This window comes from Taurulus bubalis (assembly GCF_910589615.1).
Source record: "Taurulus bubalis genome assembly, chromosome: 2".
NCBI lineage: Eukaryota > Metazoa > Chordata > Actinopteri > Perciformes > Cottidae > Taurulus > Taurulus bubalis.
The window spans coordinates 4,644,838-4,670,737 of record NC_136590.1 but is presented as its reverse complement, the minus strand read 5'-3'; the positions used below and the strand labels follow the sequence as shown (position 1 = coordinate 4,670,737).

Sequence of the window (25,900 nt, the reverse complement as noted above, 5' to 3'; positions counted from 1 at the left end):
CACGATGAAAAAGGCTTCGTCCAGCTGAATAGTGGATTTATCTTTAATGACCTGACTCTTTGTATATTACAACATATAGAAGCACGGTACTAAATATAAAATGTCATATCACGAATGTATGCTCACTATCACCATGGCAACAAAACCAGCACACAACATATTAATCATTAATCTACATGTTCAAATAGTTGTGACTTATTCCTGCACAAACACAAGTAATCTTTTTATATTAACTCATCTTGTTACATTTATTAAAAACACTTTTTTTCTTCTTTTTTTAGGATTCTAGAAAGGATTATATCTGTATATATATATATATATATATATATATATATATATATATATATATATATTATATATGTAGTTATTTCCACAATATTTCAGACATCATAATCAAGTCTCTATTTGCTTTAAAAAATGTAATATAAATGCACTTAAAATAAAAAGTTAATTTACAATTATGTCACTGTTCATTCATACGGATTGTTTGCATGAGTTTCGGCAGATAAATAACAATAGTGAGAGAGAGAATGAGACCGTGTCCCCGGCACTTTGTCTAATGGTTTGCTGATACCAGTTGTTTGTTTAGGTGTCCACTGGTTACAGTATCTGGGTGTGGCTCCTGGTAACAAGTGTGTATCCACACTGCACACGGTTGTGCTTCTGTATGTTTGTATCCTTCATCTAAGCTTCCGGTGTGTGTGTGTGTGTGTGTGTGTGTGTGTGTGTGTGTGTGTGTGTGTGTGTGTGTGTGTGTGTGTGTGTGTGAGAGTGAGTGACCTTCAAACATGACCCTGCTCTATTATTTATTGCATTTATCGTCATCACGCTGTTGTAAATGTCATAAATGAAGCAAAGTGTGTGCACGTCTCTATTTGTCCGTCTTCTGTTTGTGGTTCTCGTCACTGAGGTTGTGCTCAGCGAACAGATTCGGGTTCTCGACCAGCGTCGCACGGACCTTCTTCTTTTCCTTGAAGCGCCCAGAGTGGGAGACTTTGACGTGGCGGCCCTTGGTGGCGGATTTGTCCACGATCTTCTCCAGCCGGGCGTTGAACTGGCTGTCCGCGTCGTCCAGAGAAGAGTTGCCGGTCGAAACGTGCTCCTTGTTTCCGGTGTTGCTGCCGTACTCGGCGGGGATCTCGTACAGGACTTTGGATTCAGATTTCTTCTTGCGGGAGAAGGTCAGCTTCCACCAGCTGGGATCAGCCATGGCACCAGTAGAGACGGAGGACGGACCTGAAGGGCACAGAGCGCAGACTGAGGACCGAGGAGGACAACTTTATTGACAATCACTATTTTAACACATTTCAGTGAGCAAGCCGTTACAGATAAACTTGTGGATGGATTACTGAACGGGCCGACTCAGCAAGCGTCAACCTCACCAACAAAATGTCACTCAAAGATTCACACTAACCAGGAAGAGACTCAATAGGAGAGAAGAAACATCGCAACTACAAAGAGACACAAAATGGCCACAGACAAAAATAAGTACAAAAGGACAAAACATTTACAAAGATACGAAGCAACCACAAAGAACCACAAAACAACTACAAGGAGACACAAATAGACTCTCAGGGACTTTGTAAAGGGGCAAAACAACTACATAGAAACACAACTACAAGATAAACACACAACGAACACAACGAGATACAAAACAACTACATATAGACACACAACGACCACAACGAGATACAAAACAACTACATAGAGACATACAACGAACACAACGAGATACAAAACAACTATAAAGAGACACACAACGACCACAACGAGACTCAAAACAACTATAAAGAGACACACAAGGACCACAACGAGATAAAAAAAAACAACTACAAAGAGACACACAACGACCACAACGAAATGCAAAACAACTACATAGAGACATACAACAACCACAACAAGATTCAAAACAACTATAAAGAGACACACAAAGACCATAACGAGATTCAAAACAACTATAAAGAGACACAGAACGACCACAACGAGATACAAAACAACTACATGGAGACATACAAGGACCACAACGAGATTCAAAACAACTATAAAGAGACACACAACGACCACAACGAGACTCAAAACAACTATAAAGAGACACACAACGACCACAACAAGATTCAAAACAACTACAAAGAGACACACAACGACCACAACGAGATACAAAACAACTACATATAGACACACAACGACCACAACGAGATACAAAACAACTACATGGAGACATACAACGAACACAACGAGATACAAAACAACTATAAAGAGACACACAACGACCACAACGAGACTCAAAAAAACTATAAAGAGACACACAACGACCACAATGAGATAAAAAAAACAACTACAAAGAGACACACAACAACCACAACGAGATACAAAACAACTACATGGAGACACACAACAACCACAACAAGATTCAAAACAACTACAAAGAGATACACAAAGACCACAACGAGATTTAAAACAACTATAAAGAGACACAGAACGACCACAACGAGATACAAAACAACTACATGGAGACATACAAGGACCACAACGAGATTCAAAACAACTATAAAGAGACACACAACGACCACAACGAGACTCAAAACAACTATAAAGAGACACACAACGACCACAACAAGATTCAAAACAACTACAAAGAGACACACAACGACCACAACGAGATACAAAACAACTACATATAGACACACAACGACCACAACGAGATACAAAACAACTACATAGAGACATACAACGAACACAACGAGATACAAAACAACTATAAAGAGACACACAACGACCACAACGAGACTCAAAAAAACTATAAAGAGACACACAACGACCACAACGAGATAAAAAAAACAACTACAAAGAGACACACAACAACCACAACGAGATACAAAACAACTACATGGAGACACACAACAACCACAACAAGATTCAAAACAACTACAAAGAGATACACAAAGACCACAACGAGATTTAAAACAACTATAAAGAGACACAGAACGACCACAACGAGATACAAAACAACTACATGGAGACATACAAGGACCACAACGAGATTCAAAACAACTATAAAGAGACACACAACGACCACAACGAGACTCAAAACAAATATAAAGACACACACAACGATCACAACGAGATAAAAAACAACTACAAAGAGACACACAACGAACACAACGAGATACAAAACAACTACATAGAGACACACAACAACCACAACGAGATACAAAACAACTACAAAGAGACACACAACGAGCACAACGAGATACAAAACAACTATATAGAGACACAAAGCAACTACAAAGAGGCACACAACCACAAAAATACAAAGATACAAAGAGACTCATGGGGAATTTGTAAAGGGGCAAAACGACTACAAAGAAACACAAAGCAACTATAAAGAGACACACAATGACCACAAAAAGACACAAAACAACTACATAGAGACGCAAAGCGATTACAATGAGATACAAAACAACTACAAAGAAATACACAACGACCACAACAAGACACAAAACAACTGCATAGAGACACAAAGAGACTCACAGGTACTTTGTAAAGGGGCAAAACAACTACAAAGAAACACAACGACCAAAAGAAACACAAAGCAACTACAAAGAGACACAAAACCGAAACAAAAAGAGCATAAACAACTGTAAAGTGTGTGAGTCTGGCTCCATGTAGGAGTGGTGGTGGGCCCTTTTGCATGTCTGTGCCCAGAGGCTCAGAATCCACCCGTTGAAACATGAAATACAAAAACAGAAGCAATAAGCAGAAGGTTGCTCCTCAGCTTTCAACCCATTTCATATCCCTAAAACAATAGGATCAAACAAACTGAACCTCCATCCACTCATAAAGGCCATGAAATGTAAAATTAATGAAAAATGATATTCAAATGATGTATCAATCCTAAAACTAAATTAGAATTAAGAATTAAAATAAATATAAATATAAAATTGCATGGTTTTCCACTTGGGGACTTTGGAAGTATGACCTCGATATTAAAATCCAAGCTCTAATCCTTTTCCTGAACTGTTTTTGTTTTTATATTTTACTTTTGTGCAATCAAACATTTCCAAGCATTGACACGGCAGGTAAATCTTCTTTAAAAAAACATAACCAGCGTGTCTAAGAAGCATGCAGGTCTTTTCCTTCAGTACAAGTAGCAATACTGCAATTTAAAACCAAACTCCATGAAAGTAAAAGTACAGCATATTTGTATTATTATTAAAGAGCAGTACAGTTCACAAGTATCAGACCTCAGACACCGACAGTAACTGAGGCTTCTTCTCATCATCTGTGAGTAGTGGGTGAAACATAATGGGAGAAGAAACCTGATACTCTCAGCTGATAAATTAATGATCATGTGAAGAGTATCCTCTGTCTCCTCCATGTGATCTGATATGAAGTCAGAGAGAACAAAAGGCCGTCGACTGATAGAAGCCGTTGTCTTAATGCCAAACCAGGAGCTCGGTTATAAGTGAGGAAGACTCAGAATAACCACTGGATAATCTATTTATATGACTTCCGCTACAGTGTGGCATTATCAAGGAGGCACACAGATTATCATTGTTACTCAGCTGTTGCTATTCTCGGTCTCCTGGCAACCGCATTGCCAAAATGACTTCCTCGTGAAATTAACACTGTCTGTTTGATGATGATGTCTTTGGATCATAAACAGGTAGATATCACACATAAACAGGCCATCTAAACTCAAGGTGTAGATCGTATCCCACCGTATTCCAACATATCCCATTGTAGAAGATCGTATCCCAACATATCCCATCGTATCCCAATGTGTCCCAATGTATCCCATTGTGTCCCAATGTATCCCATCATATCCCATCGTATCCCATTGTGTCCCAATGTATCCCATCGTATCCCATCATATCACATCATATCCCATTGTGTCCCAATGTATCCCATCGTATCCCATTGTGTCCCAATGTATCCCATCGTATCCCATCGTATCCCATCGTATCCCATCGTATCCCATTGTGTCCAAATGTATCCCATCGTAACCCATCGTATACCCATCATATCCCATCATATCCCATCGTATCCCATCATATCCCAATTTATCCCAATGTGTCCCAATGTGTCCCAATGTATCCATCGTATCCCATCGTATCCAAATGTATCCCAATGTATCCCAATGTGTCCCAATGTATCCCATCATATCCCATCATATCCCATCGTATCCCAATGTGTCCCAATGTATCCCATCATATCCCATCATATCCCATCGTATCCCATTGTGTCCCAATGTATCCCATCGTATCCCATCATATCCTTTATTTGTTATTTATACTTGTCTCTGTATCCATGTTTCCTGTATGTCTGATAAAGGCAACAAAATGCCCAAAATATGTAAATTTGGAAAGAAAAGTAACCATCTCTATTTGATTCAATACCAATAGAATACTAGTTTGTAGTTTAATTACGAGGTTAACTTGTACTTCGTTAAAGTATCTTCTTTTATTCTTTCTCTTGTTGTTGTAGAATAAAAAAAAGAAACTAATTTCAAATATTTTTCATTTGAATAAAAACATAGCTTACAAACAAAATTTTACGAGTTTCACTCGAGGTATGATTTCTCTTTCATGAGGGCAGACAGGAAGCAAAGCGCCACACTGACCCTCATTTGGTGTGGTCATTTTATCCTGCAGCGCCTATGCAAATACCCAATCCCTTTGCAGAAACACTCATCTTACTCTTATCTGAACCACGTGACGTTTGGCACCTGGCACGAACGAGCAGCACTAAGGTTCAGGAACGCCGGTAAACAATTGATTAAATGTTATTGATGTTGTGTAGTAACTTTAAAACTGTTACTAAGGGAACAATTCATCACACCAGAGCTCTTGTGTTTTAGTCTTCTGGACCCTGTGGTGCTTAAATACACTCATTTGATTGACACTCTAGTAAAAGGTAGTGTTTCTGCAACATGGACGTGCTCAGTTTTTTAAGAAAAGACAGGTTCCTCTTAACAAGTGTTTGCAGAACATTTACATAGTATTGTTGACTTTACATAAAGCAGTTTCTGCAGAACAAAGTAGGGATCGAGCAGCACTTCACTTTCTTGAGTAAGAGGAGATGTAGCATTCGGCTACAATATACACACATATTTCCTTCAGCGTGTTTGACTTAGATGTGACCTTTGAGACAAAAAGCCCTGTTGACATAAAGGAGGCCCTCCATAGTTCTTTTTAATAAGTTACCATGTATTCAGTTATGTGTGGGTGAGCCGCTCAGGCAAAGCCTTCAGAGATCACAGCAGGAAGGGAGCATGCGTTTCGGGAAATCACTAACCAGCCGCCAAGCTTTTCAATGGCACAATGTGAGAGAGAGAGAGAGAGAGAGAGAGAGAGAGAGAGAGAGAGAGAGAGAGAAAGAGAGAGAGAAGGCTCCAAGGGCACCAAGGACTCTGCTGCTCTCATAATTGAGCTGCAGCTTCATTAGATTCTCGGGTTTCCTCCCGTGTGCCAGCTTCTCCGTTGACCCGAAACAGCAAAGTTGAACGAGTCGATGAAGAGCACCTGCGGTCCCTGTCTGGTGTTTACAATAACACAAATGTGGGTTTTTTAATTATTTGTTTCATGGGCTTTGGAAGCCACAGAAAGCTGAGGGGTGACTGTTTCTGGAAGTTCATGTGTGCAGTTATTATGTCAACAATCCAGATGAGTCCAGAAATGTTATTAAATGTACGACGTATAGCAATCTTGAATAAAGGGATATATTATCAGGCAAACAGTGTCACCGGCTCAAAAACCACAAAAGCATGACATCCGTAGTAACACACAGCGGTTTTGACTTTTTGACTTCCTATTTTCCAAAATTTCTTAATTTAGGGCTCCAATCACAGAGTATTTTTTCTAATAATCTCAGTCATTTGTTCTGTTAAATGTCAGTAAACAGTATTTTAAATGCCTGTTACAATCTCCTGTCGGTCAAGATGACATCTTAAAATGTCATGTTTTTACAGACAAACAGTCCGAAACTCAAGAATATTCAATTAATGATCATGTAAGAGGTGGAAAAGCAGTGAATTCTCACATCTGAGAATTTGAATCCATCAAGGACTTCTTCGGCCCATGCAAAATAAACCAATTTTAAGTATTTCTGGATCTATTCTGATAAAAATGTGCTTTCTGTTGACCAACGAAAACAGTTCCTGCAGCAGCATGTTAGAGACATGAAAAAATAAGCTTTAAAATGTGTTTTCTTACCTTGTTGAGACGAGCTGGCTGAATGAGATTCTCTCAAATGTGAAGCTGTCCCATGCTTACAAATATTCACCGTCGCTCTGTATTTATTAATTTTTCTTCTTCTCCTCAGGTGATCGTGCACAGGTGCAGCATCTCTCTCTCTCTCCCTCTCTCCCTCTTTCACCTCTGCTCTCCCCTTCTCTCTACAACACACACCCTCCTCAAACACACACACACCCTCACCTGAAGCCTGCCCCGGCTAAGTGCATGAGCGAGTAAATGTTGCAACCATGTGATTTAGTGAGGCCGTCCCAGTGCACATCAAGATCCCCAACAACCGGGGTAATGTGAACTAGAGGTGAGCGGCTCTCCAACTGCAAATAAACTCCTGTTATCAGCCTCGCTTTAAAACCCAATCTCGTCTTAATGTGGAATTTGGACGCAGAATAAAGTCATCTTTGTGTTTGACTTTTTTTTCTTCCTTCTTTCTTAATTGCTTTAAGCTGGAGAGAGAAAGAGATGTAAGGGCTCTAAAAAAACAAAAGGTCAGGAGAAGGAGGTGAATGCCCCTGAGGTTTTGCATGAGTTGCGTAGATCGCAGACGGTGAATGGACGCTTACTTTGCAAGTTTGGTTTGCATTCAAATGACCTGGAATCAGGTTGTGTGAGAGGCACGGCTGAGGCTACAATCAGGGATCCAGGATGGACCTCTGAGATGTAGTACAGTAAAAAGTACAATATGTACATCTGAGATGTAGTACAGTAAAAAGTACAATATAGACCTCTGAGATGTAGTACAGTAAAAAGTGCAACATGTACCTCTGAGATGTAGTGAAGTAAAAAGTACAGTATGTACCTCTGAGATGTAGTAAAAAGTACAACATGTACCTCTGAGATGTAGTGAAGTAAAAAGTACAATATGTACCTCTGAGATGTAGTGAAGTAAAAAGTACAGTATGTACCTCTGAGATGTAGTAAAAAGTACAATATGTACCTCATTATTCCTTCGTTTTTGGACGACATATATTTAAGGGGATTTTTCCTTAAACCCTCCACAAGTATAGCAGCCTGCTGGTGAGCCAATCCTTAATGAACTTTATTCTCTTTATTTTAGTTAGTGGAGAAGATAGATAGATGATATATTTATACTTTATTCATCCCCAAGGGGACATTTGTTTGTCACAGTAGCAAGCTTATAGACACAACAAATAACAGGAATGAAAGATAACAATATATACAACAAACCTCAATATGTACAACAAAACAGCAGAGTGTATTAATTTAGGAAATTAAACAATAAAGAAAGTGCAAAAATGCAAAGTATATGTAGTGTATATGAAGTGTATATAAGTATGTACAGTGAGTAACAAACAACAAAAGTGGTTCAAGGGCTGTTGATGTTGATGTTGATTAATTTACTGGTAGAACATCTCCAACATCTTGCTGCACACATTGAAGGATCAAAGCTTGCTCAAGAAAAAGAGTCGACTCATCCCCATCTTGTACACAGCGTTGATGTTCTTCCAGTTCAGTCGGCTGTCGATGGAGACACCCAGGTACCTGTATTCCTCCACCAGGTACACTCAGGTACCTGTATTCCTCCACCAGGTACACCCAGGTACTTGTACTCCTCCACCAGGTACACCCAGGTACTTGTACTCCTCCACCAGGTACACCCAGGTACTTGTACTCCTCCACATGTTCACGTCCTCTCCATTGCATTGGATTTTGGGTTGAAGGTTTATGAAAGACGAAGCATATTTCCAATTGATTGAAAAGCGCAGCCCAGAAAACAAAAGACACCTGGAGGTGAAGAGGAGTCGGCTGTACACAGAGACACACTCGTACACAGACACGTGACTTGTGTACTACCTCTATATACGACAATGTAGTATTTTTTATATATGGTTTTTCTAGTGAAACACTGGGATTATAGTTAATTTAATGTTCAGTCCACTTAAATTGTAATAAATTAGCAATTGAGCTAAAGTGATCAATCAACATACATATTAGAGTAAGTATATATTCAGAAATATGGTACTTTGTATCTTTTTATTTAGTATAGTTACGTTTTAGCAGCGGTGGAAAGTAACTATATAAAGGTATTAAAGTACTCAAGTACACTTTTGAGGTACTTGTTCTTCACTTGAGTATTTCTAGTTTGTATGTTTACTCCACGACATCTCAGCAGGATAATAAATGCAGGAATTAAACTTTTTTTTTTAAACTATATTACTAATATTTCAAAATGCAATATTCAATATCACTACTGCTTTTCAGATTAAAATTGACATTGAAAACATACTTGCTTAAAATTGTTAAAACTAGCTCCACCTTTACAGCTAAAACAGTTAGATACAGTTAGATAAACAGTCAAATTCTACATGCATCATTTAATCATATAATATATAGTAATATATCAAGTCACACCATTGTTCTACAGAAAAATAACTTTTACTTAAATAGGATTTTCAACACGGTACTTTTACAGGATATATTTTTGCATAAATACTTTTTAACTTGAGAAAAGGATCTTAGTAATTCTTCCTCCACATAAATAATACTTTACCTTAAAAAACGAATCATTCTCATCTCAGTTAAAGCACGTCACCGCCCTCTACCGGCGAACTGCAACTCTGCAACAAACCCGGAAGTAGAACAACCAATCAGCGACAGGCATCAGCATAGTGCCACATGATTGGTCCGACCTGCAGCGAAGGTAACGTCCCGTCCTGCTATTGGCTCTCCTTCTCCTAACGTGTCAGTGGAGTCCGGGTGGGGAATAATAACAATCCTGCATTAAAAACCTGTCAAATATCAATATAATGAAGCCGTAACATCGCGGACGAGCTTCGGTTGTAACAAAAGGAGGAGAAACAATGGAGGTAAGAGGAAATAAAGTATCTCTGACGCGTTTAAAACGTCTGCTGGCTCACACACAGGCAAAGTCCAGCGAGCTGAAACATATGCATTCATGAAAGCTGAGTAAATATAATAGTTTTAATTAAAATAGTCCTTTCTGATTATCGTGGAGCTGTTTAACGTTGCGTGAGTGCAGTATGTTCTCCCCGTGCACGATACAGCTAAAGAGTTAGTACACGTGTATATTGTTAAAGTTGACATGTCTAATGTTTTGACTGTTTTCTCACTTCCAACAGAATATTCAAAGTCTTCCAATCGACATTCAGACCAGCAAACTTTTAGGTGAGACAAATATACAAAGCGTTTCGGTTAACTCCACCTGTTACTTACAACCCTGTTACAAAGTATTTTACTTCACAGTGTATACTATTAGCACACTTAAAATACTCCACTACAAGTAACAGTCCTGCATTAATTTTAGTAAAAGTGAGCAGGTATTATCAGCAGAATGTACTTAAAGTAAAAATATTGATTGTGCTGAAAGATGTTCCCTCTCAGAGTACCACTATTATGACGTTTCTGGATTCATATTGATGTTTCATTGTAGCTCCTTTATATCCTGCCGTCTATTTTAATCTACATCAACGCATCATATTATATACGATCGTCATATTTTTTAACCTTGTATCTCTAAAAACAACAAACAGCCTGTTTTCAGATGTATTTTCCAGCTGATCCAAGAGATTTTTTAAACAGTTTATTAAGCTGAAGAAGGGGGAGGGTTTTCTCAAAACATAAAAGAAAGAAACTTCATCCTTCAGTTTATCACAAAACATTCAACATCAACACATCTGGAGATATACAAGGTTTTACCTGAACAGGAAGTAGATAAAATCATCTGAGAAGAAACTAAAGCTGTCAGACTATTGTAGTAAATAGTACGATTTGTACCTCTGAGATGTAGTGGAGTAAAAAGTACTCTGAGAGGAGAGATATAAAGTTGCAGAAAATAGAAAACACTCCAGTAAAGTACAAGTACCTTGAATTTGTACTTGCGTACATGTACTTTATACCTCTGCTTATACCTAAATAAGTACTTTGATGTGAAGTACGTTCATCACAGATGAATGAAACCCACAGATCTCTCTGACGTTGAGTCCTTGTGTCCACAGACTGGCTGCTGGACCGACGTCACTGTAACCTGAAATGGCAAAGTGCAGTGAAGGAGATCAGGGAGAAGATCAATGCTGCCATCCAGGACATGCCGGAGAACGAGGAGATCAAGCAGCTTCTCTCCGGCTCCTGTAGGTCCAAGACATACATTACATATATATACATATATTTATCCACATTGTGCCTCTCCTCGTCATAATTCCTTTGTAGAAATATTACATTTCTGTCCTGCTCCTCATCCTCTGCATGAATGCTTATAAATGATCATTCTTTGTTTTGCTTCTTTGTTTTCTCTTTTTTCTATTGAAAGACATTCACTACTTCCACTGCTTGAGGATAGTGGAGATACTGAGGGGAACCGAGGCTTCCTCCAAGAACATCTTCGGCAGGTATTCATCTCAGAGGATGAAGGTGAGCGGATTCAAAACAAGCTGCGATTGTCTGACAGAGTTTCTAAATTGGTATTTCTTTGTGTTGTGTTCTGCTCTAAAACGACTACAACTATCCTAAACATTAGATGAAAGTTTCTGTTTTTTGTTGTCGCAGGACTGGCAAGAGATCGTGTCCCTTTATGAGACAGATAATGTGTATTTGGGTAAGTGTAATATCTCTACGTGTATTTGTACTCACCGGGAGATCCGCAGGGTCGGAAGGTGATCTGCATCTTTATTACAAGATGTAAGAGAACAGCATCCAGTTATAGAAACTAAATAAGTGCATGTAAAGACATCTTTATATGTGTGTGTGTGTGTGTCCAGCGGAGGTGGCCAGCTTGCTGAGTCGCAACGTGAGCTATGAGGGCCCGGCCCTGAGGAAACAGCTGGCCAAAGCCCAGCAGCTGCAGCAGGATCTGAGCCGGCGGGAGGTGGAGTGCCAGAGCTCCGCCACAGACCTGAGGGAGCGCTACTACGCTGCCTGCAAGCAGTACGGCATCACGGTAAACACGCGGTTACTGACACACGCAGACTGACTTCTCTCTGCGGCGGCATCCTTCACGCTGTCACTCTATGTCCCGCCTCCCCTCAGGGAGAAAATGTGCCTCGTGAGCTTCAGTCTCTGGTCAAAGACCTGCCAGCGGTTCTTGAGGAAGTCGGGAAAGATGCAGCGAAGTTGGAGAAGCAAATACAACTTTACACTGCGTTCACAAACTTCGTGTGTGATTGGTGAGCGCAAAGCATCAGAAATACACTCGCGAATGTCACAATAATCCTCGTTGTAATAAACGTCCAGAACTTTTGGTCCTGTGTGGTCGTCCGTAGGTCTGAACCGGTCCTGCACATGCTGACGTTCGGCCAGAAGAGAGGAAACGCAACGTTCTACGAGTGGAGAACGGGGAAAGTACCCGCCGTTATCGAGAGGCCAGCCGTGGAGGAAGCTCCTCCTGATGCACTCACAGACGACGCGGTTGGTCTCACTGTCTCATATATATATATATATATATATATATATATATATATATATATATATATATATATATATATATATAAAAATATTAATCGGGGTCATATAATAGAAATTTCCTGTTTTAAGTGATAAATTCTTCTTAAATCCACCTCTTTTTTTTTTCTTTTTTTTCACCGTTACAAATCAAACTTACGCTCACGTAGCAGCTCTGTGCTGCTGCGAGATAATAACAAATACCAGAATAGCTCAAATAAATACACTAATGTTTAAATCCACCACTCCCGTGTCATATTGTGTGCCGGTTTAGATTGACTGGGGCAACTTCGGCGGTGGTGCCGACGCTCAGTGCGTAAATTCTGCCGTCACAGTTGAGGACGGAATAGACTGGGGCATCAGTCTGGAGCCGAGTTCTGAGGTGAGACACCTGAATCTATCTGCCATCTGATTTCATGTACTCCTCATATATATTTTAATGTGTAGATATTCAGATGAATATCTGCAGAAAGAATATATTAATACCTGGGTGCCCGTCTTTACCGCAGGCGGCTCGGGTTTTGAGTCCGTTCTTCAGCTGCACTGTCAAATGGCAAATGGCATAATAATGGCAAAAACATCATCTTAAAAATAAAAAAAACATTTAGTATTCAACAGGAAAAGAAATTGAAGAAAATTTGGAACAGTTTGCAAAAATAAATAATGAACAGAACAATAGAATAAATGGTGCAATCGCTAAAAGTAATGAATAAACATTAGAAATAATAGAAAGAAAATTATGTATTGATCCCTAGCTTATATTCAGTATTCATCGATATCCAACACGCAAATGAAGTTTGCTAAAAATATATATATATATATATATATATATATATATATATATATATATATATATATATAGTGAATGAATGAATAATTAGCAAAAAGTAATAAATAAATTAACCAAAGTTGTTTGCAAACTGACCTAAACGTTGACAGTTAAACACCAGTATGAACGTTATAAAACTATCAGTGTTACACAGTTAAAGATGCATTAAAATGACTAAAGGTTTGCTCTGATATACGTGCTCTCTGCCTCCCTCCACAGGACGCTGGTGGTATTGACTGGGGAGACAGTGAAGCGGCTCCCGTAGAAATTGAAATCATGGACGCCGGCGCAGACTGTAACTACTTTAATTTGTTTTCATGCACAACTTCTCACAAGCTCAGCTGTTGACATTTCTGTTTGCTAAAGACACGCGTGTCTTCTCTCAGGTCCTGAGGGTGTGGCGAGAGGTGAGGACGCTTTATCTGTCCTGGAGAACTCCCAGTCACGCAGCCAATTCATCGATGAGCTAACGGAGGTAAACGATTGACTTCGTCCGCTTATGTGCTTCAGTAATCTTTTAATTGTCGTAACTAAAACATGATGTTTACACGTGCAAATTCAGAAACACTGTCAACAAAGAGTGTGTGTTCATCTCAAATATGAGTATAAATCATAGTATTTGTTTTAAATGGATCAGGTAAGTTGCCACAGAAAAAGCAGACTAACTTGTGGGGTGCTATTTTTGGATGGTAACTGTAACAGATCATCCGTTGGATTCTCCCCTGACACGTGACGCTGGTTTCATGTGTTCGTTCAGCTGGAGACGTTCCTAACGCAGCGCATCAGTGAGATGGGAGAGGAAGCCGACGTGGTGGCGATGAGCCAGTTCCAGATGGCCCCCTCCATCATCCAAAGCCAGTCCCGCGAACACGTCCGGGAGATGCTGTCCGAGGTGCAGGACCTCCTGGGCCGCCTCACCTCCCTCCGGATGCAGCACCTGTTCATGATCCAGGCCTCGCCAGGGTACGCCGCCACCTCTCGTCGTCACTTTCGTCCCGCCATGAATCGCCGTTCTTCTCATGCGTGAAATGCGTTTGTGCAGGTACGTCGAACGTGTGTCGGAGGTGCTGAGGCAGAAGCTGAAGCAGGCAGAGATGCTGCTCCTGAAAGGTGCCACGATGGTGGAGAAGAGACAGGAAGCCCTGCAGGAGCAGTCCAGACTGGAGCCTCGCGTCGACCTGCTGGCAGGATGCACCCGGGAGCTGCAGAAGATGGTATTGGTTTATCATTTCAACTTATTTATGGTCACAGGCAGTAAACATTTGTCATAAGATCATTTTATATATATATGTTGATGAACACTGAGAATTATGCCGTTAAGGATTAATTTCAAGGAATGCAAGTTGCATACAGGGCTCTGAAATTAATGTACATCTGATTAATTGATATTTATTATTGTATTATTGCTCGTAATTCCGATCGTTTTTGTTTTTGCAGATTGAAGCCGACATTTCAAAGCGATACCTCCAAAGGCCCGTCAACCTAATGGGGGTTAACATATAGTGAAAATCACAATAAAAGTGGTATTTATGTGGAAGTCTCGTGTGTTCTTTACATTTTCTGGAGGAACACTGGGTAAGAAAAATGTGACATTTAAGAAGAATTTAAGTGCATATGCTTGTGAGAAGATTAATATTTTTATAAATATATCCGCTATATGATTGGTTAAACCTGTTTTTGCTGCATATATCTTTTTATTTGATTTAATATCAACTTGTTTTTTACTTCATTGGGATATGCATCATAACAAGAACGCAGGTGACAGAACAAAGATGTGCATTGCATTGTTATTATTATTCATAAAACAAATAAAGGACCTGTATAATAAAATATCAACACATGTTAAGGGTGGATACACATAGTGTTTGCATATAAAGGATATGTATCCTGCTTGAAGCCAGGTGAATCATATTTACTATTTTCTTATTGTAAACAATGCAATTTCAAAAATTAAAAACTAAGAATTTAAAATATGGGAAAGATTTAGAAAACGTGCACTACTAAAATCGAGCAAATCAAACGAGTTGATTGGCCACAACTTAACTTTTTAAATAACATATCTGGCTTCTACTTTACTACATGGTTGGTTTAATTAGTTTTCTCTGGACTACTGTCATATAATCTTAAAACATTTGTAAAGTACTTTTCTGAATTTGTTTTGGACGAAAAGAATAATAAAGAAGCTTTTATTTTGCCACAACTTGAAAGTGTGATTGTGTTGGTCAGTGGTGAGAGGTACATCAGTACATATAGTCAAGTACTGTACTTGAGTACAAGTTTGAGGTACTTGTATTTCCATTTTTTGCTAATTTAGTGGAGTACTTTTTACACCACTACTTTTGCAGATTGAAATTATTGATACAACATGAATTTAATAATACATTATGGCATAGCACTAACGGTTAAGATATCCAACAATACATACATAATCCTAATTAGCTCCACATTTAGATCTAATATGATATATATTGAAATCATTCTGCATAATATGTACTTTTGCTACTTTCAGAATATTGTGATTCTGAATTTTGTTCTTTTACTCTAGTAAGATTTTGAATGCAGTACTTTTACTTGTAACGCGAGTATAAGTACACTAATACCAGAATACTTCTTCCACCACTTCCGTCACAGAATCATAAAATATTTGTAAAATGTATTTTTAATAAAAAGTAGAAGTTGTTTTTGGCCAAGGAAGATCTTTAAAAAAGGAAGAAAGAAGTGATTATATTGGTACAAGCGTGTATTATTATGATCAGCAGCGGGGGGGTTCGGGTGATGAAGGCTTGCTACTAGAATGTTCTGCGCATGCTCTGTGCGAAAGCGTGTTTTGGTGTCAAGCGGTGCTCAATGCTAAGCTAGCCGGGCCAGCTACACATTCTGCAAGTCATGGTGGGCCATTCAACGGGGAAAGGCTGGAGAACCCTACATCCGCAGGACACCACTGGGCAGCCTTTCACCAGACAGGACGAGACGACTGTTCCCGGGTGGTAGTTGGCTTTAGAAGACACACGGGTCCCAAATCATGCGTGAGTATTAAAATAAATTAACTCCTGTAATAATGCGCACACCGATACGCGGATTGCATTGATTTGCGGCGTTAGCAGGCACGTGGATAAATAAGTGGTGTGTACGTGCGAGTGACTGGATGCGGGAGCGCGTTTTGTATAAATACACAAGTTACTTTTAAAAGTACTTGAACGCTTAAAGCTGGCTAGCAGGTGAACTAGCTCACAAGGCCAATAGCTCCAATAGGAACGCGACTCTCGGGCTAAGCCCCGCCCACGCGACGTTTCCATTGGCCGCGGTGCCTCTGGAGTCATGTGTCGTCACTGCGCTCGAGGCCCGCGAATGGTCCGGCGAGCCGTCCGTCACCCTTTTCGCCACTTGTTGCTAGGGAGATTGTTTGACGCTAGCCAAGATACAGCAGGAGAGCTACCTTTTCACTTTCTCTTTTTTAGAGGAGGATAAAAGAGAGACGCCCAGGTAAACGTGGCCAACGCGTTATAACGTCTGCGTCACGAGGTGGTTATAACGTTTGTAGTAGCGGGAAACACACGGAGCGAGGTGACGTCGGAAGGACGGAGGGAGGGTCCCTGTCTAACCGATGCTGCTAGCTGGGCTTCACCTTCAGCGAGCACCCACGAGAAGTAGTGGTCCTGTGAAGGGTGGGGTGACTCCGACACGCTCTGTGTTCACCATCTCTGGTCTGCTGAGATTTATTATTACTATTATTATTATTTTTCTTCCAAAGGCATCCCTGTACTTTGGGAGGATGGAGAGGTTGCAGCAGGCTAGCAAGTCCTGATTTTTGTTTTGTTTGTTTTTGTTTTGTTTGTTTGTCTGTGTGTCTTTTAACATGCGGTTTAATGCAAATGTAGGTAGGTTTAGCAGAGCAATGAAATGTAATTTCTCACTTTTGTCAGGAATGAGAGAATGAGGATGAGAACCTGATGAAGAGCAAAGCTTTGGGCTCAAACTGGACTCTCTCAGAGCGGAAACCCCATCGTGGATCCTACGTGCCTTTTTAAACACACAGCATCCTGTTGAAGACCCTCCCCTTCTTTAACCACTCTTTTTATTTTATTTTTTACGCTCATGCATCCGCCTCTGTCCTCCAGACGCATTGATCCGAGCTAGTTGGACCCGTTTTTTTTATTTTTTACTTTCACCTTTTTGTTCCTTTTGTAAAGAAATGCTTTACCTGAAAAAGTACTTCACAGAGGGCCTGATTCAGTTCACCATCCTTCTGAGTCTCCTTGGGGTGCGGGTGGATGTTGAAACCTACCTAAGCAACCAGCTGCCCCCACTGAGAGAGATCATCCTGGGCCCCAGCTCAGCCTACACCCAGACACAGTTCCACAACCTGCGCAACAACCTGGACGGCTATGGCATCCATCCAAAGAGTGTGGACCTGGACCAGTTCTTTACCACTCAACGACTGCTGAACCAGGTGCGCCAACTGGATCGCCTCTCTGTGCCCAGTACGGAGCTCACCACCTGGCTGGTGCACCGCGACTCTGAGACTGCGGTGTCCACCGGTAGCCAGTCCAGCCCCAGCATCACCCTGGACAATGGGGGCGGCCTAGAGGACATCGACGGCCCCGACGCCGCCCCGGCCATGAGGGGAGGAGGCGGAGCACCTGAATCCACGTACAACCTGAACGCGGCGGACACCGGCCTGGGAGCTGTGGCCCCAGAGGGAAACCAGGAGCAGGGCAGCAGGGACGCCAATGAGGACCTCACCAAAGAGGTACTGCGGCTAGTTTCTTCCTTCACTGTGGGCTGCACCTGTGAAAAGGAGGGGGACACACAAACGGCAAATAGGATTTAAATGGTGTGTTTAGGTTCATATATACTCAGCAGTTTAGCGTGGATGCACTTTTTTATTTTTACAAGTGGTCAAATTTAGTGGTAAACTCATCTTTCAAGTAGGATCATAAGCCACAGATGTTAGCAGAAGTAAATGATATGTTTAGAAAAGCATTTTACCAATTTGTGTACACCTAAAATACCGTTAAAAACAACTTAAATCAGTCAATCCTAACTACTAAAAACAATCAAACACATACACTGAGTTTAAATGTCTTTACCAATATCGTTGTGTGTCAGATATTAGTGTTACATTCATGAAAGCTGTGATTCTTTTAAATCCACAGCAAACAGTCATCTAACTTAATTTACTCTCTTGGCACAAAATTGGCACACAAAAATAAGAAATGTCTTGTTACTTTTTAATACAATGTCTGTGTATGATTTATTGTTTATTCTCCTTTTTAATTTATCATTTGGTTCCTTTTGAAGAAACCTGCACACAATGTGTCACACAAAGACATTTTGGGAAAGTAATAACCTGATTTCTATCTGATCACATGATGACCACCAAGTCAAAGCATTTTGTCATGGTTGCATCATCTGACTACATTTCTGTTACATAATCTGCCAAAATTACCCACACTTATGAAATAATGAGCCAAACTGCTTGTATAAGAAATGGAATATATATATATATATATATATATATATATATATATATATATATATATATATATTGACCTATTTATGATAATAAACTAGTACTTATATATATATATATATATATATATATATATATATATATATATATATATATATATATGTCAATAATTCCATCATAAATGGCCCACATATGTTCATGTATACCTCTCTACAGTATTAGTTAAATACATTGAATGCCTACACCATACCTGGTTATTAAAGTAACTTTTCTCTACACAGGGCCATTTTTCAATGGTTGCTATGTATTCTTTTGCAGGACATTGACTTGATAGACATCCTCTGGAGACAGGACATCGACCTCGGCGCAGGAAGAGACGTGTTCAACTACAGCAACCGTCAGAAGGAGAGCGAGGAGGAGAAGCCCAAGCCACGCGAGAACAAAGACGGGAACGAGGAACGAGAGAGCTGGAGAAACGGAGTGAACTTGCAAGGCGCTCAGCCCGTGGACGGGGAGACCGGAGAGAGCATCCCAGAGCAGGTTTGTAGAGTAAATGGATCTCGATATCCATGCGTTTAGACGTCCTAATGGCACATAAAAAGAAAATAGAAACCCGGGAGCTGCACGGTGGTGATAAAAAAAGATAATTTTGTCTGCTGTATTTACGAGTTTGTATTCATCTAGAGACGTTTCCACTTCGTCTTCTTTCACCATTCGTTCAAAAATGTTTGTCTCAGTTTAATTATAAGAGTTTCGTCTCATTGTAGTGTCTCAATGAGTTAATTCTTACAATGGAGGCAAAACAAGCCGTTGTTATTATGAGGTAAATCACATTGACCTCTGGGCTCAACACACAATATCATTTCTTATTGGTTCAGTCGTCGCTCAGAATCGTCGTGCAGCTCATTCACTGCATTTGTGATGTTTTTATTAATGCAGAAAACCCCAAAATGTTTTTTTTTGTATTGTTTATTCGTCAGAATGGTCTGCCTTGACCACAGCAGCTGAGCATTGGGTGGGATGTATAGACTCGGACAAAAACAATCCCTCTCAATCACCACTTATGACCCACTGGAAGTGTGTGTCGGTGTCTGAATCTGCAGGATCACTGCCCTCGACCTCTATAAAAACGTAGCAACCAGATGAATCCAAAAGGAAGCGAAAGGAAAAGCCGACAAGGCTCCGCAAATTAAGCATTCAAAACGCTAACACATTGTAGAACGCTAACACATTGTTGTAGAACGCTAACACATTGTTGTAGCACGCTAACACATTGTTGTAGCACGCTAACACATTGTTGTAGCACGCTAACACAGTGTAGCACGCTAACACAGTGTAGCACGCTAACACATTGTTGTAGCACGCTAACACATTGTAGAACGCTAACACATTGTAGAACGCTAACACAGTGTAGAACGCTAACACATTATAGCAGGCTAACACAGTGTAGTAGCACGCTAACACATTGTAGTAGCATGCTAACACATTGTAGTAGCAGGCTAACACATTGTTGTAGCAGGCTAACACAGTGTAGCACGCTAACACATTGTAGCAAGCTAACACATTGTAGCATTTTCGGTGCTCTAAAAAAAAAACTCTGGCGTGGTGTTTTTAAAATAGTCGTGGGGACGTGGCCTCAGTCACAACAGTGTCTCTTTTGTTGTTGTTATTCAGCTCCCGGGTCTCGGCTCACAGACCTCCTTGTCTCTACAAGAATGCTTGAGGCTGTTGGAGGCCACGTTCCCTTTTGGAGAAGAATCTGAGGTAAAAAAAACAAACAAATACACATGCATTGCAAGTATTGTTGTTTTCATTGGTGTTGGAGGGGAAACAACTACAGTGAAGTTGTAACAATGTCTTTGTAATGTTTTTTTAAATAGTTTCCAGCCCCGGTTGTCGCCCCAGAAACCGTGACCAATGAAGAAGTTCCCTCCACGTCTCAGGGCCTTCCTCTTCCTCCAGCGGAGCCTCAGCTAGACCTGGAGCAGCAGTGGCAAGACATCATGGCCATCATGGAGCTACAAGTAGGTCTTCTTTATAGTTGCATCGCTTTCCAATGAGTGAGCTGTACACCATTAATTTAATTGTTTTTTACCTTGCAAATTGGGGAAATATCCGTCTCTGTTTTGAGGACAGAATTGCCTCTTTACTAGGGTTGGGTACCGAGAACCGGTGCCAATACAGATTTTGCCTGAGCCGATTTAGATACTTTTTTTTTTTTTACACTACTCTGTAATGTTGCATGGTATATAGATACTAAAAAGGTAGCGCGATACCCGTAGGTTAAAAACGATAAGATTTTGATGTATCGATACTTTAATAGCGCGGATCAGAGCGCACTCGTTGTTCCGCTCTGCTCTCTGTCCGCCTGCATGCAGAGCGGGCTCAAGGGAGCGGGGCTTCCAGCTAGGGCTTCAACTAACGATTATTTTAATAATCGATTAATCGGTTGATTATTTTTTCGATTAATCGATGAATCGGATAAAAACATTTTTTAATCAAAGAAGCGCTCATTTCCAACCCTTTATTTAAAAACAGAAGTGACAGTGCAAAAGATCTTCAGAAAGTGCACACACAGGTTGCTCCTTGAACATCCCTGAGCTGTTAATTAAAACAATAAAATGGACTAACACTAAAAACATACACATGTATGCTTTACATCTGCCAAATGTGAGCCCTTTTTACTGTAATTGATCCCTCCAGAGGCTGCATTTACATACCCTGCTTTATCAATATGTATGAAATACTGGGACAGAGGGAAGCTGTACTGCTACATATAGAGCGTCCTCTTCCTTAAACTCTTTCATTCTGGGTCTCTTATGACCACGACGTCACGTTGTTGGCTAAGCCCAACTACGTGATTTGCTTCATTCTACTTTGAATAAAAAAAACAAAAACCTGCAGCCAGATCCGCCGGTGTGCCGGTTTAACGTTAACGAGTGACAGCGTGAACTGAACCAGACCGGGGGGTGACGGCATGTTTCATCACGTTACGTTTTTTTACAAGCAAGACTGAACTGTAACGGAACGTAACGTAACTTTAACGACAATACACAACCCAAACACGTTAGCTAACGCGATAGCAAGCTGACTAGCTTCCATTAAAAACAAGTTTGAGGAACATGAAGACGCTGATTGGCCAAGACTCGACTTGTCAAAGATCTTCTATTTTTGAGATGATCACGACCTCAGCTTTTCTCGTGTCTCACTCCAATCTCAGAAACGCTGACCGGCCAGTTGCTCTGCGCCGCTCTTTTTTTTTTCCTATGCGACTTATTGCCCGGCGTAATAATCGCGCGACACAACGAATCGATAATGAAATTCGTTGCCAACACTTTTGATAATCGATTTTTATCGATTTTATCGATTTTTATCGATTTTATCGATTCGTTGTTGCAGCCCTACTTCCAGCGCTCACACACCACTTGCACCACATCAAAAGTGTGACATAGTTTAAAAATAAGAAGTAGATTTGGTCGCATACAAATATGCTCCTTAATTTGAGAAAATTGTATATATCTAACTCACTCTTTCTGTTCAAAGGCGATGGAAGTGAACAGCTCTTCGCCACACAGCAACTCCAGCAGTGACAGCGGCACGAGTGGGACGAACGAGTCGAGCACGGCGGGAACCTTCAGCCTCTCGGCCGGCTCAACGCCCGTGAACCAGGACGTCAGCCTCCACCAGGCCTCGCTCCCCAGCTGCAGCCAGGACTTCCCCCAGGTGTTCAATCCCCAGCTGGACCCGACCAGCGTCGCCCCGAGAACCGCCTCGCTCAGACCTTCGTCCGGCAACTCCAGCAACGTCAACTCCACGTTCGGGGCCACCAACTTGACGGGGATCTTTCTCCCGCCGCACGTCAACAGCTCCAGCACCAACGTCACGTCCACGCCCGTCCTGCCCGACCCGTTCAGCAACCTGCTGGAGGAGTCCATGCTCGACGAGATCAGCTTGCTGGACCTCGCCATGGAGGAGGGCTTCAGCCAGGCGCAGGCGTCGCAGCTGGAGGACGAGCTCGACTCCGATTCCGGTCTGTCCCTGGACTCCAGCCACAGCCCGGCCTCCCCGAGCAGCTCCGAGACCTCCTGCTCCTCGGCGGCGTCCTCATCTTCTACATCCGCCACCTTCTCCGAGGAGGGAGCCGTGGGCTACAGCACTGACTCGGAGGTCGCCACCGCGGAGGCCGAGGAAGGCGCCGTCGGCGGTTATCAGCCCGGGTACAGTAAGCTCTGCCGCATGAGCTACCAGGACCCGTCCCAGTTCCACGGCCTCCCGCAGCTCGGCGGCATCGGCCACAACCACACGTACAACCTGCCGCTCTCCTCCGCGTTCGCCGAGCATCCGGAGTTCCCCGTTTCCGCCGGAAAGAAGAGCGTCCGCGACAAACACTCGAAGCTTCAGCCCTCGCAGGATCTGCTCGACAAGCACGCGAGCCGCGACGAACGCCGCGCCCGCGCCCTGAAAATCCCCTTCGCCAACGAGAAGATCATCAACCTGCCGGTGGAGGAGTTCAACGAGCTCCTGGCCAAGCACCACCTGAGTGAAGGTCAGCTGGCCCTCGTCCGCGACATCCGCCGGCGCGGCAAGAACAAGATGGCGGCCCAGAACTGCCGCAAGCGCAAGCTGGACACCATCATCAACCTGGAGCAGGGCGTCCACGACCTGAGGCGTGACAAGACCCGCCTGCTGAAGGAGAAGATGGAGTTCATCCGGTCCATCCGGCAGATGAAGCAGAAGATGCAGAGCCTGTACCAGGAGGTGTTCACTCAGCTGCGGGACGAGGAGGGCCGGCCCTACCCGCCCAGCGAGTACTCGCTCCAGTACAGCGGCGACGGCAGCGTGCTCATCATGCCGCGCGGCGTGACGACCGCCGAGCAGAGCCGGAAGCCCGAGAAAAAACAAAAAGACAAAAAGAAGTGAGGGGAGCGGGCGGGGACGCAAACTGCTGTTTATTCTATCACTTTGCTAAATGAGAAAGATTTCTACAGATGCGAGAAAGAAAGAAAGAGAGAGAGAGATGTCCTTTTTTCCTTTAAGAAGATTCTGGTGAGTAGAAAAATGGCATTGTTGACTTCTCTTCCTGCATTCGTTTCTCCCGTTTTTATTCTGTTCCCACGTTTTTTTTTTCTTCCCTGGAAACAACTTTGAGGCAGAATTAGCTCCTCGTTTGAGTACTGATATTTCATTATTTAGACAGGGCGGGGGAGGGGAAACGATAAGCGAGGAGACGAGGGACGCCAAAGGACATAAAATGAGCTATTAGCGAAAAAAATGTGCCGCTCTTGATCCATTTTGCACCGAAAAACCGTGGAGGAGGGAGAAGATTTGTAGCTTGAAACGAGAGAAGTGAACACTGTCGACGAGGATGGTTGGAATACCTATGCACCAGAGGGTTTAAAGGACAGATCACATCCCACCCTGGAGACTTTTGGTGATTTTTTTTCTTTTTCTTTTTTGTGGTCACTTTTAAGTTGCGGTTCTTTTTCGGCAGAGAACAGCAATCTACGGTTGTGAGATTTCAGTTTACCAAAGGCTAACAGGAAGTCCATCGTTTTAAAGGATGCCATTAACACCTTTACTAACCAAAGGTTGCGTGGGGGCACTTTGATCATCTTACACGCTCGAAAACGCTGGACTCCAATTCTGTCGGTTCTGCGTGCCGCTAATCCCAGTTTTGGAGCCGGGCGGCGGCGTCTAAGCTCAGAGGAAAAGAGCCCCGGAGAGATTGACGTGTGGAAGGAGGATGTTTGAGACGAGAGAGAGTCGGAGGCTGAGTGTTCCTGGGCTGGCCGCTGCTAAAAAATTAAATATAAAAAATGAGGCCTGGAGGTGAAGCCCTGCAAGAGGAGCAGACAGATGTTTTAGGGAGGAGGCACACTGCATTGCAAAATGTATCCACTTCCTTATAAATTATACATAGCACTGTAATTTGTCTTTTAAAAGGCTTGGCTGTATGCATTTTGCCGTGTCTGTCGCTATTCCTTCGCTGCAGGTTTTAAATACGGGAACTGCGTTAAGGAAGGCTCTTATTAACTGTTCATAATCTGTAGTATAAGCAAGGTTATAGGTCACATCAGCTTTATGTACAAGTCTACACTCTTTTGTTGTTATTTAATTTAAAACGTCACGCTGAGCCTGTAATCACGAAGAGGAAGATGCTGTGACGGGTCACGATCACAGTTATGCATCATTTCGTTTTAAGCACTAATTAAAACGGGCTCAGTTGTCTCTTGTTTAGGGAAATCCCTTTTTTAATTTAACTTATTTGCCAACGTTCCCAAACCTGAAAGCCACTTTATTTTTAAAACTGCTGTAAAGCCGAAGTGTTGGCTTAAATATTACGAGTCCGATGTTTTTATTTTTTTGTGTGTTAACAAAGTGAGCCAAGTTGTTACATGAGGTATATTAAAAAAAAAAAAAAAAAGTTATTTGAATGCGTGAGATGACGGTGGCCACTTTGATTTGAAATGCCTTTATTTCACAATCTCATTATCTGTCACTTTAAATGTGTTGAGAATCGGAGGAAGACGTTCTCGGAGTAGAAGTGCTATTACTTGTCTTATCTGAATGAAGTTTTGTCAGTACGTGTAACATCGCCCTCTTCTTATTAAAAACAGAAAAAATATATATATAAATAGGTCAGCTGTTGCAGCTGCGATAGCGGTTAGGCTAGAATATTTACAAGAGCAGAACAGAACATTAAGATGTCCAAAAAAATTGTTTTTGAAAGGAGAAATGTCCTCATTAAATGTGATATTCAGGCATGAAACTCTGGTTAACATTGACTTCAGTGCGACACCGACTATTTAGTACTGCTACTACTTAGTGCACTTTTTTTTTTGTCTGTCTTGTTATGTAAATATTTTCATGTTTGTGTTTGTCATGATTTATGTCGTTCTTGTCAAACGTCTCCACGACGGCCTCACCCTCTGC

General features: G+C 41.7%; 3 protein-coding genes across 5 annotated transcripts; 2 read left to right on the top strand and 1 right to left on the bottom strand.

The window, feature by feature from the left end:
• Nucleotides 1-485: 485 nt before the first annotated feature.
• prr15lb (proline rich 15 like b) lies at nt 486-7,345 on the bottom strand. Its single transcript, XM_079238102.1, has 2 exons — nt 7,215-7,345; nt 486-1,236 (listed from the first exon to the last, which is right to left on the bottom strand). The coding sequence occupies exon 2, from the start codon at nt 1,208-1,210 to the stop codon at nt 872-874; it is 339 nt and encodes a 112-aa protein (XP_079094228.1). The 5' UTR covers nt 1,211-1,236; nt 7,215-7,345; the 3' UTR covers nt 486-871.
• A 2,612-nt stretch (nt 7,346-9,957) lies between these two features.
• On the top strand, nt 9,958-15,596 carry cdk5rap3 (CDK5 regulatory subunit associated protein 3). The gene is made up of 14 exons (XM_079235038.1): nt 9,958-10,078; nt 10,352-10,397; nt 11,228-11,359; nt 11,539-11,639; nt 11,775-11,823; nt 11,987-12,165; nt 12,255-12,391; nt 12,488-12,632; nt 12,940-13,047; nt 13,714-13,789; nt 13,881-13,969; nt 14,252-14,457; nt 14,537-14,708; nt 14,932-15,596. Exons 1-14 carry the CDS (start codon nt 10,073-10,075, stop codon nt 14,995-14,997), a joined length of 1,512 nt encoding a protein of 503 aa, XP_079091164.1. The 5' UTR covers nt 9,958-10,072; the 3' UTR covers nt 14,998-15,596.
• Nucleotides 15,597-17,686: 2,090 nt separating this feature from the next.
• nfe2l1b (nfe2 like bZIP transcription factor 1b) lies at nt 17,687-24,022 on the top strand (the record flags this gene model as incomplete). 3 transcript variants are annotated; one of them, XM_079214106.1, is made up of 5 exons in its annotated part: nt 17,687-18,244; nt 19,286-19,507; nt 20,642-20,731; nt 20,848-20,991; nt 22,511-24,022. In XM_079214106.1, 5 exons carry the CDS (start codon nt 17,687-17,689, stop codon nt 23,885-23,887), a joined length of 2,391 nt encoding a protein of 796 aa, XP_079070232.1. In that variant the 3' UTR covers nt 23,888-24,022. The 3 variants fall into 3 exon arrangements, with proteins under 3 accessions (XP_079070232.1, XP_079070231.1, XP_079070230.1); XM_079214105.1 differs by having other exon boundaries at nt 20,642-20,765; nt 20,855-20,991; XM_079214104.1 differs by having other exon boundaries at nt 20,642-20,783; nt 20,855-20,991.
• Between the last annotated feature and the right edge of the window lie 1,878 nt (nt 24,023-25,900).